The sequence below is a fragment of the Heptranchias perlo genome, chromosome 31 (assembly GCF_035084215.1).
Source record: "Heptranchias perlo isolate sHepPer1 chromosome 31, sHepPer1.hap1, whole genome shotgun sequence".
NCBI classification, from domain to species: domain Eukaryota; kingdom Metazoa; phylum Chordata; class Chondrichthyes; order Hexanchiformes; family Hexanchidae; genus Heptranchias; species Heptranchias perlo.
In genome coordinates this window covers 15,623,634-15,638,694 of record NC_090355.1, presented here as the reverse complement: position 1 = coordinate 15,638,694, position 15,061 = coordinate 15,623,634, and the positions used below count along the sequence as shown (strand labels likewise).

At 41.3% G+C, this 15,061-nt stretch overlaps 1 protein-coding gene across 3 annotated transcripts in view; it reads right to left on the bottom strand.

Moving 5' to 3' along the window:
• The window catches only part of LOC137300399 (syntaxin-binding protein 1), a 116,238-nt gene that overhangs the window by 10,449 nt on the left and 90,728 nt on the right, over nt 1–15,061 (bottom strand). For all 3 annotated transcript variants that reach the window (XM_067969479.1, XM_067969477.1, XM_067969478.1), the window contains 8 exons: nt 12,501–12,585; nt 9,950–10,080; nt 8,111–8,218; nt 6,028–6,088; nt 3,804–3,869; nt 3,528–3,608; nt 1,233–1,371; nt 30–139 (listed from right to left, as the gene is read on the bottom strand). In XM_067969479.1, coding sequence (XP_067825580.1) covers nt 30–139; nt 1,233–1,371; nt 3,528–3,608; nt 3,804–3,869; nt 6,028–6,088; nt 8,111–8,218; nt 9,950–10,080; nt 12,501–12,585 — 781 coding nt within the window. The remainder of the gene's footprint in view (nt 1–29; nt 140–1,232; nt 1,372–3,527; nt 3,609–3,803; nt 3,870–6,027; nt 6,089–8,110; nt 8,219–9,949; nt 10,081–12,500; nt 12,586–15,061) is intronic.

Sequence of the window (15,061 nt, the reverse complement as noted above, 5' to 3'; positions counted from 1 at the left end):
TACAATGTTAATTAAACAGAATGACATACGTCTGTGATAATGGGGATTCCCAGGTGGGCCATGTTGTTAATGATCTCGCTGTCCTCCGGTGGGATCTGGGCATGCTGAATCAGTTTGTTCAGATTCTCCTCAGTGATTCCTAATTTAGAATCAGAAAGAAAGAGAGGGGTTGAACTTGAAATTTTAATTCTTTTGTAAGAGAAAATCCAACATCAGAGCTGCTATCACTTTTAGACCCGTCACTGCAATGCTGATATAACTCTCCAATAATCCCACACATTTCAGCCTTGAAGTATCGGATTAGCATGAAGGCATGGAATGGGGGTTGCATCCATGTTCCCCTGAGCCCCAATCTCAGTTGTGTCAATGAAGAGAGAAAGAAAGCACAATCATTCCCAGGGCACATTTGCATTTCCTCAAGTTTCAAAGCATAGGGACAGAAGCCCAGGTACAGTCTCCAGCCGATTTCATTGCCTGACAAAGGTGTGTGGTATAGGGAGACTTCTAAAAGAGCAACCAGTCATTGCAGATCTGGTGCATTGGAACAGGAGTCGGTCATTTGGCTCTGAGCCTGCTCTGCCATTATGTTAGTTATGGCAGTCCTATCTTTTAAATTCCAATTCCCTGCCTTTTCTCCACATCCTTTAATGCCCTTCCAGCAAACAGGTTTGTATCAACCATGTAAACAGTATATGTGTCCCATAGCTCCATCTGGTGTGAATGTGGTAGGTGTACGTCTCTCAGCTCTTGGAGGTAATTTTGTCTTTGGGTGACAAGGTAAAACGGGCGATATCGGATCAGCTGCCCATTATACATCTCTCCGATATCATCGGCTTTACACTATTGTCCAGAGTCAAAATTACCCCCCTTGTATGCTGCACGTTGGGATAACTTCATTATTCCAATCTCTCCATCAATTCACTTGTTTCGAGACCATCACCTTTTGCCAGAAGAGCGAGCGAACAAATTATGACACATCTTTTATGACTCATTCCAACCATGCCATTTCCTGCCACCAGAGAGCTCGTTGGCTCACTGCCAGCAGACCACTTCTTTCAATAGGTTGTCGAACATCTCCCCAAGTAGTCTGGTGGAAAACGAGTGAAATGCACTTCATGTGTACGGCAGCACTTTGACTTTATCCTGTGATGAAAACAGTACTTGCAGTCAGCTTAAATGTTAAGCCTTCAGGCTTACAGACTGCATCTCTGATGTTAGCCTTTCTCACTCACCATTCTTAAGGAAGATGTAGAGAAGGATGATGCGAATTTTATCGTAAGTGGAAACGTTGTTGTCGAGCAGTATGGGAACAATGGCTCGCATTGGATCCTTAATCTTCTCTCCTTCAGCATCAGTCCCCATGGCCAAATCCTAAAAAAATGACATTTGCAACATTTTTAGAATGTTTCATTTTGCGAGATCCACTGAACTACCTAAGATTACAATTGCTGAAAACTTATTCCACCTACACCCTGGTCACCTGTGATGTGAATTCTGACTGAAGTTTTAGTGCTGTATCAACTGGGTTAAGGTAGGGTAACTAAATGGATTAATAGGGTGTAGAAGTGTGCGACTGAATATAGGCTGCATTACCCAGCAGTTGTCAATGCTGCAGTATGCCTTTCAGTTTAGCTGATCAATTTTAAGTGAGATTGTGCTGAAAATAATTGTAGCAATGAAAATAGAAACCCAACATTATCAATTTGAAACTTTAATTCTCATCACCAACACTCTTCTTAAAAATCAAATATAAAGATTTGTGGAACTACATAAGAACATAGCAACAGGAGTAGGCCATTCAGCCCCTCGAGCCTGTTCCGCCATTCAATTAGATCATGGCTGATCTGTATCTTAAATTCATTACCCTCCTTGGTTCCACAACCCATAATACCCTTGCTTATCAAAAATCACCCATCACTATCAACTTCACCCTGCTGGAAAGTATGTGGATGTCAGGTGGTGACAGGAAAGGGCTTGGTTTTGGTGCCTTATGTGGTCAAATCGCCTGCTGACATTCTTGCTGTCAAGACTCATGCATGAAGAATGATTTGGAAAACCAATTAATCAGCATGAGTCAGTGGGGTAGTTCTTGGACTTTGTGCGACAGTGTAAAACAGTTAATGGCGAGTCAGCAGGCCGTTTTGCATCTCCTCCGATTTATATTTCCATTCAAGTCAATGTCGACTCGCACCTGTTTTACACTGTCGCACAAAGCCAAGATCTCCCCCAGTGCCTTTAGGAAACGAGGGGCGAAAATTGGTGCGGAATGGGGGAGAAGCTTACGGTGAGTAATTACAGTGCTAATGGGGCACACTGGGAGGAGTCACTGAACCTAATAAAGAAGAACACTGGAATTTTAAATATATTATTGTAATTTAAAATGCCAGTTGTGGTTGACTGCCTTGGCAATGTCATTATGAACCCCAAAGCATTAATACATCCTGTGTAAAGACATGCAGTAATAGCCCTCTGGAATGCTTCACTATTATAAAGGGTTTTTAGAAATAACATGGCTTCATTCCTTCCTGTAAATGACATGGAGAGCAGTGTATTGTCACTGCGACAGAAACAGATCTAATGGACTGTGAAGATCCACCAATGCACTTCAAAACGTTGATGCTAATGAACAGGCTTGCGTGCTGCTCACTTATTTTTGGTACGGTATCCATCTCGTTTAAGTATCCCCCGAGACACATGTTACTCTCAAACTGAGTGAGTGGGCTCTCAGTCTTGACTGATCTCTGTCAGGCGGCCCGAAATAAGCTGATGTGTGCTTTCCTGTGCTTTTTCTCCCTGTGGATAAGCGCCTGACCTCTGCCTGCACTTCTTCATGACAGCTGAGGTCAGTTCGGAGTTCCACATCATGCAGCACCCGTAAAGGAATGTTCATTCTGAAATCAGATTCCGAGAAGATATAGAACTTGATTCTGTGGCCCACGACGACAATGTCCAGATTCACTGACTGCCTGTACCTGCAGTGGGCAAGACTTTTGGCTCGGGCGCCAAATGGGCACGATATCAGCGGTGCCCAAGGTGGCAGTCGGGAGGGCCAAGCCACTTTTGGGTTCGGGTATCAGCAACATTTTCTCGGCGAGCTGCGGGCGCCACGTGCTTTACACACTGATTTCATCAGTATAAAAATCGTTCGGCTACTGCACGCAGCGGACTGGCAAGTGAGGCCAGTTGCAGGGAGGGGGGAGCGACGGATGGGGGTGGGGACGGGAAGAAACTACTGAGGATGCCAAGGTGGGGGGAAAGGATGCAGAGGTGGGGAGGAGAGGGGGGCAAAGAGGATGCAGGAAAGAGGGAGGGAGAGGGTGTCGGGGGTGATGATAATGAGTCGTCAGAGCGCCAGAAGATTTTAGCGGGGCCTGGAGGAGCAATCGAGTTTCAGATGAGAAACGGGCGGCCAGCAGCTGGAAGTCTCCACTGGTGTATTTATGAGGACGATGGAAAGCTCTGAATTGGGTATGATTTAACACGGTTCAGATGTGGTTCTGCAGTCCCCAGTGGGTCTAACATCTCACCTGTTCAACTCGGCACAGCTTATCCACAGTGCCCTGGTAGTGTTTCATACAGTCCTCAGCAAGATGAAGATGGGTGGAATACTGCAAAACAAAAATGGAAATGAACCAACAGACCTCAAAGAAATGCACAAACATAATTTGGATTTATATTTATGGCAGTATTTATTTGTACAATGATGGATGGAATTTTATCACAAGCCAGTGAACTGTGGAGTGAGAAAATCCAGTCCAGTTAAGCTGCTATTCTGTGAGCTGCATTGTTGAGACCGACAATACCTTGCTCAGTTCCTTCTGATACTGGGGCATTTTCTTCAGCATCTGAGAGAGGTCCCTCATGGTTGTCTGTAATGTGGAACAAAATGTAATTACTTTTATTACACTGATAATGGATGGCACAGAAGTCACTTTTTCACAACTCAGCTGTTGGCAAAGTTAACAGACTTTCCACCTCCCCCTCCCCCCCAGCCCAAAACACACACAGCGACCTATACATTAATCACATGTGCGTTTGTGTGTATGTATGTGCAAAGCATTTATAAACAATATCTGTGGAACTGGATAGAATTGCAGGAATATTTGAGGAGGCAACCTTACGATGGCTTTCTCAACAAAATGTTTTTAAAAACTCAGTGATCGACCTATTCTGGAATCCATCTTGAAAGAAGCAGACGTGAACTACACAGTTCCCAATATACACATTTTTGCAATAAGTTTAAGAGTTGGAGGTTTATTTTACACACACACACACACACGCACACATTACTGTTGTTTGTAAAGGAATTGATGATTGTGCTAAATGGGAGCCAGGTTGGTCCATACGCTAATGTACAGTGTAAAATGAACACGTCTGCTATCACTCTGCCTCCATCCCATTCTTCCTTCTGCACTAACTGCCACTGAAGTGTTCTCAACAGTACCTGCTTTATATTTGGTTTCTTTTATGAGTTCTGTAATGGAACAGAATAAAAACTGCAGGCCCACCAATATGTTAGTCTATCAAATTGGAGCACATGCAGCATTCGTTTCCATTTGAACCACTTCAAGGCAGACCCCACCAAACCCTCTCGGAAGGTGTTTTTTTTCCCCCCCACTGCTGCCATGTTTTCTCTTTTCTGTTGATGAAACCACCCTGAAGTACAAATGAGGTGATTTTACCCACAGGAGGGAGAAGCTTTGAGGATAAACTTGGTATTAAAATCTGGCCAAGGAAGGGAGGGAATTAACCAGAAATTCCTAACAGGATGTGATATTTTTCAGAGTCACTGTCATGTCAGAAACTGAAAAACACTGTGAATATTTGTAGAGTGGGAGTGACTGTATGGTAGGGTCAATGGCTTCCTGATTGGTGTTGGGGCTTTTTAATATGCCTCCGTTTCTGCCTTCTATCTCTGCTCCATTGTGTTTTTGTGAATAGTTCATGAAACAGAAAAATATCACACGAGAGAAAAGCAACTTTCAGAGATAATTTCATGACAGCAAAAACTTCTAACCATTCTCAGAATCATCCAAGGAACTGGTTCAAACAGGAAAATAACAAGAATTCAACGACAGACAAAAGAAAAGATTGTTCATATGATGCATTGAGGAGAGTTCTGTTTTTCATACATTGTGTGTAGGCCTAAGTCAATTCAAGAGACAGTGACTAATATTTACAGTCACAAGATAGGATCAGATGAAGGCAACTATTCAGCCCATTTATTCTTATCCTTCCAGAATACCAATTCTATTTACTTCCCAGTAATCTAGTTGTTAAGTGAATCCAGTGTCCTGGCATGAACAATCGATCCAGGCAATCAGCTGTTGATCAATGTCTAAGTTAAGAGATATTTCTTAATATTTTTCATAAATTTGTTGTCCACACCCCTCAACCTTTGTTCCCTCAGCTGCCCTGCCAAATACAAACAGTATTTCAGGTTTATGTTCTCGATTCCATTAAATATCTTGCACAACTCTATGAGATTCCCTCTGAGGCAGCAACCTGAGAGCATTGATCAGTCATTATGTGCTCAGATTTTAACTGGACTTAGCTCCCATGCCATTGGTGTGTGAAATTTCACTGATCAATCTGTTTTAGTTCACTCAATATGAATGGCAACCATGTTTCCTTGACAGCCTAATGGATACATGCCTTGTTCAGTGTAGAATTGAGCCATAAAGGCCAGAAGGTTCTAGCTGATCTCAGCCAGGGCAATAGGTTAGGACGTTATAATTGACCATGCTGCCTCTGAGCTGGCAAAGGGAAAAGAATCAGCCAGTGTTCCCATTCCTGATCGTTATCCACTGAATTCTGCTAGAAGGTTTAGTGTGGATGCTGGGTGAGGACAGAATTGTGTTCGCACATGAAGAATGGCCACTTCAACAAGGTACCAGAGAGATGGTGGTTTTATATCCCAGTAAGAGTCCTTAGTTATAGGAGAGGAGGAGGAAGAGGAAAAGAGAGGAAATTAGAAAGAAAAAAATGGGAAACAACACGTAGACAATCGAAATTTTATCCACAAACCTTCTCGCCAGTCGCCATTCTCTTGCTCGAAGAGAAGTCTTTCAAGGAACGCGTCACTTCCCTAGAGAGAAAAGTCCTTGTTTAGCTGCTTTTCAAAGGAATATTTACACAATCTGATGTTTTGATGTGCTTTACAGAGATGGAGACTTTTTTTCCCTCCTATTGACTACCTAGTTCAGGAAACCATTATTTTTTGAACTCGCAAGCACTATTTGAACATTTGCTATTTATCCATTTGATTCTAAGGCATACTTTAACATTATCCACTCAAACCTGGACGCTGCCTTAAATAGTTTAGTTCATATGTTGGGCACTTCACTATTCCCAGTGTACAACACCACAGCCATCACCATGAGAAGCAGAGCCCATGAACTCATGGCAACTATGAGCTCTGCACTTGCGATCGAAATGAACTCATCTGACAGATCATAAGGATAAATTTTGTGAGGCTACAGCCCAAGAGCGAGGCCTCACCAAATGCACCCTGTAATATTCCACCCTGACTCTTTGTAATGAATATGACTTCAGAATAGACTTTTTAGAGATCCATTGGGAATGACTAACTCCAGATTCACCCTAGTTTGGTTGTGATGTGCGCTGCAAGCAAGCAAAAGGACAAATTCCGCCGGTGTTGCAAAGATAACCAACACATGGTGTTTAAATTAGTGGAGTTTGGAATAATTCAGATATTGGAGTACATACACACAGTAATTCAAATTAAATGCAGCGTCTGAATTTTCAATATGGATGCTGCAGCTCAGAAGATTTGAAGGTGTATTGGAAAAACAACTGCCACGATCAGGAAACTGAACCTATAGTTAGGATTCAGACATCAGTAGACTGGTAGAGTGAAATCTAAAGTTTAAATACTAATTTACTTGATCACTCACCCCAGCCTGCTGTCACAGCACTTGTTGTCTGTGCTGTTATGCATTATCAACAGGATAAATGGATATAAGGTCAGAGTAGAAGTCTGTTCTAGTGAGTGACTGCAATGTATGTCAGAATTTTCAAACTGAGGTACACAGACCTTAGAGCGTCCTCAGAATCTAGGGCATCTGCAAGGTTATCAAATTTTTGTCCAACTACAGCCTGGCGTAACATGAATTGCGAGCACAGTGTTTTCAGAATTCTACATAAAATTATATAGAATTTACAGCAGAGAAACAGACCATTCGGCCCTACTGGTCTATGCTGGCATTTATGCTCCACACTAGCCTCCTCCCACCCCTTTTCATCAGCATATCCTTCTATTACTTTCTCCCTCGTGTGCTAATCTAGTTTCCCCTTAAATGCATTCTATATTCAATACTTCTGTGTCTGTACATTTCTGTTGATAGCTTCAAATTTTTTTAAAATGTCTTCTTTTTTGCAATGATAGTACTTATTTCCTTCTAGTAGCTGACACAGTCTTTTAGAATTGGGACAGGGCGTTCCAGGAGTGTGTCGATAGTTGCAGGGTATTCCCTACACGGGAAAGTTTAAATACCACTGTAAATGAATTTATTCCATAAACCATTGGTTGAGAGTAAAACAATCTGAGGTTTCAGTACAAAGGTAACAACCAATTCAGGTGCTTGTCCTCCCCCAAAGTTTTGTAAATTATGGTAAGCGTGTGAAGGGATGCAAATCTTTCCATTATAGATCATTTAAGAAACAGTAAGTGACCATTTTATATTGATGGCCACCAAGCAGTTGCAGATCCTAACATAGTGAATTCTGCAACTTTACTGTGACATTTAAAACATGATGTGGAGATGCCGGTGATGGACTGGGGTGGACAAATGTAAGGAATCTTACAACACCAGGTTATAGTCCAACAATTTTATTTTAAAATCACAAGCTTTCGACGAAGGGGACGAAGGGGATAATCTCCGAAAGCTTGTGATTTTAAAATAAAATTGTTGGACTATAAACCTGGTGTTGTAAGATTCCTTACGTTTAAAACAATCAGTTACACATGAAAATATCACCATCTCAACCTCTCATCAACAGGCTATTTTTTTCTTTGTCACAAAGCAATTCTAAAATGAATATTCTACAACCAGTACAGAAATACAGAACAAAGACTGCAGTTACATACTGGGACACTTCTGCAATATGCTTGTGACGCAGAGTAATCCAGAGGTCATCATCCTCATCCAGAAGGACCTCCTTGACCCGGTTTTCTCCAATTCCACTTGTTTCGTACCTGAGGGAAAAAATAAAAAGATCAACTTAAATAGAAACTCAGACCAGATGAAATGACTCTTCAGTTTGATCAATGGTACTTTGGAACCTAAGTGGTTCTTCCCAGGGTTGACTTGTTACCTTGGCCCCACTGCCCCTTCTTGAGTCTTTCTGCAATACATGCTATGCCTGGCCAAAAGCTTGGGCAAATAATCTGCTCTGAAATTACCCACCGGGTTGTGCACAGAAACAGCCTTTGCAAAGCAATTGTCCCTTTGATGTTTAATATTTCTTCACACACCTTGTGGGTAAGCAACTGGCCTCTGCTTCATGCTCCCCCTCCCCCCACTGTGGCACTGCTGCGAATGGCAAGTCAGTGTGTGGTGAATCATGGCCAAATCTACATCCCACCACTCAGTGGGGCAGCACATTGGCCTCGGCACATACAAGACCATCTCTAATTAAATATTCCTCTTATCGCTTTCACATTGGTTTATAAAAAAAATAAACTGCAAAAAAACCATGAATTCTTCTGCGTTTCACCAGCTGCCTTGGCATTTTCTCAGTGTTATCAATGGGACCTTCTCTAAACTGCAAACAATGCTGGATAGAAAACAGCCTCAGCAGCCATTCCATAACCTTGATCTTGACCATGCAGATGCTCCCAAAAGACTTCACTTTTCATACAAATATCTGGATGCCTCAGGTGTTGCACTGGGGAGCACAGGTATGCATAACATTAGCACCAGAATGTAAAAAGAAAGGTGCAATGTTGTGTCAAAAATATTATTGTACAAACTAGTTGTGGATTAAAACAGAACGAGACTGTTTGCCAGGAAAATAATAATGATTTTCATTGTCCTTTCAACTGAACCCTAGCATAACAAGCACGCAAATTGAACAAGGTTCAATTGTGGAAATTGGGTGGTGCAATGGATAAAGGAACTGTCCTGTCTGAACTGGCTTTGAATCCAAGCCATATTGGAATGAAAGCTCTCCATTTTTTTGTCTTTAACCTTTTGCTTATTAAAGGCCTTCCATGAAATGGGTTTGGGTGGTCTCAACTCAATTCGAGATGGATGAGGATCCAAAGTACAAAATGAATGCAGTTTGGCAATCTCATGCAATACAAGAAGACAAAATGGAGATAGCCAATCAGTGCAGTGGAGGTTGATGAGGTTAAGATACATTGTTGAAGGAGAATGAGAGAGTTTAAGCCTGTATCTGGCCTGTGCTGTATCTGACCTGGATGCACTTAGTGCTGATATTGGATGCTTAAAGTTGAAAAACATGTTCCAATGCCAGTGCCATCTTGATGAGCATAAATATGTACCTTCCACCAGTTGATTTTTTAAAACCATTCAATGTGGTGTGGAGGATCACATGCTGATTAGTAACTCCAGGAAGGTGATGAGCCATGCACTGATGGTGTTATTGATGGGATTGACAGCTGATTTCTATACATTTCCAATTTTCCTTCAACGGTTTTCATCAAAAAAATACATCCAGTACAATCAGTGCCAAACTGGAGAGAGAATGGTGCCACAGCAGAAACCACCTCTCAATTTATGCTAAGATTAGTGGTAATACCAAGAAATAGGGAAAATACAACCCAAGGTAAGTCAGACACGCCATTACTCTACACTTGGGGTCATTTTTCGAAAGGCAGTTGTTGGTATTATCCGATAACTCCGATCTGAACAATGATAAAGTACACAGGCGAAGTGAAAAGGTAGAAAACAGTGCCTCTCACTTGTAAACATCATTTTCAACAGGTAGCAAGTCATAGGTCATGGCCTGGAAGGTCAATTCATGGAGTACAGGAGATGCCGGGTCAAATCCACGGTCAACTATCAATAACTGTGAGCGTGCTTTGTCAGGGCCCTGAAATCAGAGATTTCAATTATAAGAAGTAGAAACAAGCTAGATAGCCACAAGTTAATTACATTTTATGTAATAGTGATACAAGTTCCCTGTTATAAAGCTTATTAATTTAAATATATCTTGGAACAGTAACCCTTCACTGCAACATTTGATGACATGCCATCACGTCTGATCCAATATACATTGAACAACATGGGAGCCATAATGAAACATTTTTATTCCCCTCTATTCATTTGGTTCTGTCAGGTCCTCTGAAGCAACTTATACCATTCCCCAATTGAAAGAAAAGGTGATGAACCAGATTCCAGAGCTCTTGCAATCCCAATTGTTGGGAATTTAGCATGGCATTGTGGGATGGCTTCTCCACCTGTTTTCCCTCCTACTCTCTGCAGAGAGACAGCTGGACTACTGGGCTGCCTGAGATTAAGAAAGCTACATGTTTGCAATTGAGTGTGTGAACATGCATCCTGCTGCTCTGTGTACTGTTACCTCAGTGAGTAGCCACTCAAACATAGTAACCACAGAACCTCAGATCTTACAGCTTTGTAATGATTGCCTTACAATATGTTACACATCACCATTAAATACAAGGAAACCAGATTAGATGTAACTCATTAGCACAAGTGTGAGGTCATCCACTTTTGGCTTAAGGAAGATAAATCGGAGTATTTTCCAAATAGTGAGAAATTAGGAACTGAAGAGGAGCAAAGAGATGTGGGAGTCCAATTACACAAATCATTTAAAGCTAGTAGACAGGTATAGCAAGCAATCAAAAAGGTTAATGAAATGTCGGCCTTTATCTCAAGGGGGCTGGATTTCAAACAGGAGGAAGTAATGCTTCAGTTGTATGGAGCCATGGTCAGGCCCCATCTAGAGTACTGCATTCAGTTTGGGCACCGCACCGCAGGAAGGATATATCGGCCTTGGAGGGGGTGCAGCGCAGATTCACCAGAACGATACTGGGGCTTAAAGGGTTAAATTATGAGAACAGTTGCATAAACTTGGCCTGTATTCTCGTGAGTTTAGAAGATTGAGGGGTGTTCTGATTGAGGTGTTTAACGAATACCACTAATTTTTAAAATACTCACAAAGGTGTAACAAACAGCTATGAAACAACTTCTAAACTATTATTCAACCTCTTGTGCAATGGAGACTGAAATAAAGATCCATGCTCTACTGTAGTTCATGTCGTATCAATGCTCTAGCTTTTTATCCAGTAACTTCAACCCATCCATGCTACATAACTTGTTCAATTTGACATATTTAAAAATAAACTCCATTCCTCCAGCTTTTACAAGGAGTTGATCTCTTACTGCAAAGATTTGTTCATCTGTCACTGCAAAGTCCAAATGGTCAAGTACTTCACATTAAATTATTGCTCTACGGTGTGGAACATCATCTATTCCATCTAATAAATAAGAGCTAGAAATATAAGCAAGACACACAGATTGTTGATAGGGAAGGTTCTGAAAATTGTTTCAAAATAATTTTAAAGCTTTAGTACACACAGATCTGTAAGTGTCCTTATAAATCTATATTAAAGACAATCGGAATGGTTCTGATAAGATTTGCTTATTTCTTCTGTGAGCTCTTCGAATGGCGCTGACTTTCCTTCAGGAGGTTACACTTTCCTTTGTGGAGTGAAGATCACCTTGTGCATTGGTTGTGGATTTATAGACACGTGTATAGTTTGGAAAGCGAGTCAGAGTGAAGGTTGCCAACTAGGCTCAAAGCCGCAACTACTGATGTTAACCAAGTCCAGTGATGTACTGTAATGTCCAAATGGTTCCGGCCACTTGCCAATTTCACATCGTGCTGCTCGAAGCATCATTTGTAGTTCCTCAATGGACTTTACACGTGATTCTGACATTAGTGAAAAGCTCAAAGCAACCACTACTGAGTTAATTTATGATCTAAAAAAAACTGATCAACTGACATGCCTCAATAGGCCAAAACAAATATTGAATGTAAATGAGATCAACATACATGAATAAACCATCATTAAAACAGACCTTATGTAGTTATATTGAGAAGTGATGCTAAATTGCCAACTCGAGGCCTGAAGCAACATGTTACCCTGATAGGCTGGGACTTGCAACAGGAAGATTGTGGAAAGCAATAATTGCATCTGATTTTGTCTACTGATATATACTAAAGCATAAACAGTTTTATTTTTAAAAAATATTGAATCCACCCTCAAGTAAGTTTATGTTTAAATATATTACAATCTTTTAAGCTGTGTAGATTGGAAGTAGCTAATCAATTAATTGAATTTTCTCATTTTGACTGAATGGAAACCCAGCCCCACCATGTCAGTGGAAGAGGTGCATTCTCACGATCTATTAAATCCATTGGATGTGACAAGTTGGATATTGAAGCAAAACCATTTATACCCATCTTGTTATGTGGGAAACACTTACCTCGCCCATAGTTGGATCATCAGCTTTGTACGCATCTAGTTTATCTTGCACCAGCTGTGCAAGCATGGCATTTTCTTTATAATCACTAGGAATGTAAAATGCAGCATATTATTGGAAAAATGCCAACACAATTTAGAAACAGGTTTTCAATAAATCTCTTACTTTTCTTGTATGAAGAATGATCGAACCATAAAGCATCAAAGTGCCAGGGCTGCTGTCGGGAATTACACGATAAGCATTTTACTAAACAGTAAATCCCCTCAATGACAGTGTTTCTTTTTTGAGTAACAACATTTTCTTCAAACTTTGAAATAATTTAGATTGGATTTTACAAATTAGAGCCCCCAGTGTGGAGCTTTACACATCTGGAATTTAGGTGCGTGGGTCAGCCCGTCCCACACAACTTTCCATCCATTAAAATTAACAGACAAAACATCGTGCTGGGCACCCTGACCTCCCGGCATACATTTCTGGCCTGCACTCCTGTTGCCTGAAGCTTTGGTAAGGAGCACCAACTTGTACAATCTACCAGATGGCTGAGTGGGTAAATCTATAGAGATAGATCTTGACTTTGTGCGATAGTGTAAAAACGGGTGAGGGCGAATCGGCATTGACTTCAATGGAAATAAAAATTGGGAGAGATGAGAATACGGGTTGTGGACTCGCCATCAGCTGTTTTACACAAAGTCAAAATCTACCCCATAGTGTTGTGGTGAGCCATAAAGATTCTGGTTGAATCTTTGATTTGCGCTGTTAGCGGAATTCAGGCATGGAACTGTGCGGTGTGACAAATGGCTGTGGTGTCCTTGGCTAGGAACAATTAGGACTAAGAGAAATAAAGAGTGGGTGTTGTGCAGGAAAATCTGAACCTGATATAGGAACACGGGGTGTAACAAAAAACTGTCTGAGCTCAGACTTCTGTTGAGATTTCTTGCCGATCTGACAACATTATCACTTGACTAGTAACACAAACCTAAAGCTATCTGTTTGAACTTGAGCTCATCATGTTCAGCTGGATTGACTTTTCGGCCTAATCGTAAGTTCATAGCTTGTTTGTAAGAACTGTAAAATTGTGTTAATTTTTGAAAGCGGTGGGTATTGACGTTCCAATATTTCTACTATGATTTCCTTAGAAAGATAAATTTGCAAAACAAATGCAATCCAAAAATTCACACCTAATGTCACCACCACTTTATTACGTTGTGTATATAAAATTATTTAAGAACATAAGAAATAGGAGCTGGAGTAGGCCATATGACCCCTCGAGCCTGCTCCGCCATTCAATCAGATCATGACTGATCTTCGACCTCAACTCCACTTTCCTGCCCGATCCCCATATCTCTTGATTCCCCTGGAGTCCAGAAATCTGTCTATCTCAGCCTTGAATATATTCAACGACTCAGCATCCACTGCCCTCTGGGATAGAGAATTCCAAAGATTCACAACCTTCTGAGTGAAGAAATTCCTCCTTATCTCAATCTTAAAAGGCTGACCCCTTATCCTGTGACAATACCCCCTAGTTCTAGACTCTCCAGCCTTGGGAAACAACCTTTCAGCATCTACCTTGTCAAGCCCCCTCATAATCTTATTTGTTTCAATTAGATCACCTCTCATTCTTCTAAACTCCAGAGAGTATAGGCCCATTCTATTCAACCTCGCCTCAGGACAACCCAATCATCCCAGGAATTAATCTAGTGAACCTTTGCTGCACCGCCTCTAAGACAAGTATATCCTTCCTCAGATAAAAAGACCAAAACTGTACCCAATACTCCAGGTGAGGTCTCACCAAAGCCCTGTACAAATGTAGTAAGACTTCCTTACTTTTGTACTCCAACCTCCTTGCAATAAAGGCCAACATTCCATTTGCTTTCCTAATTGCTTGCTGTACCTGCATGTTAACTTTCTGTGTTTCTTAATAGTTTCTCACCATTTAAAAAATATTCTGTTTTTCTATTCTTCCTACCAAAGTGAATAACCTCACATTTCCCCACATTATACTCCATCTGCCACCTTCTTGCCCACTCACTTAACCTGCCGATATCCCTTTGCAGACTCTTTGTGTCCTCCTCACAGCTTACTTTCCCACCAACTTTGTATCATCAGCAAACTTGGATACATTACACTTGGTCCCTTCATCTAAGTCATTAATGTAGATTGTAAATAGCTGAGGCCCAAGCACCGATCCTTGCGGCACCCCACTAGTTACAGCCTGCCAGCCTGAAAATGTCCCATTTATCACTACTGTCTGTTTTCTGTCTGTTAACCAATCCTCTATCCATGCTAATATGTTACCCCCTACCCCATGCGGCACCTGCTTGAATGCCTTTTGAAAATCCAAATATCCACTGGTTCGCCTTTGTCTAACCTGCTAGTTACATCCTCAAAAAACGAATAAATTTGTCAAACACGATTTCCCTTTCATGAAACCATGTTGACTCTGCTAACTGGCCTGTAGTTCCCTGTTTTCTCTCTCCCTCCTTTCTTGAATGGCGGGGTCACATTTGCTACCTTCCAATCCGTTGGGACCGTTCTAGAATTGAGGGAATTTTGGAAGATCACAA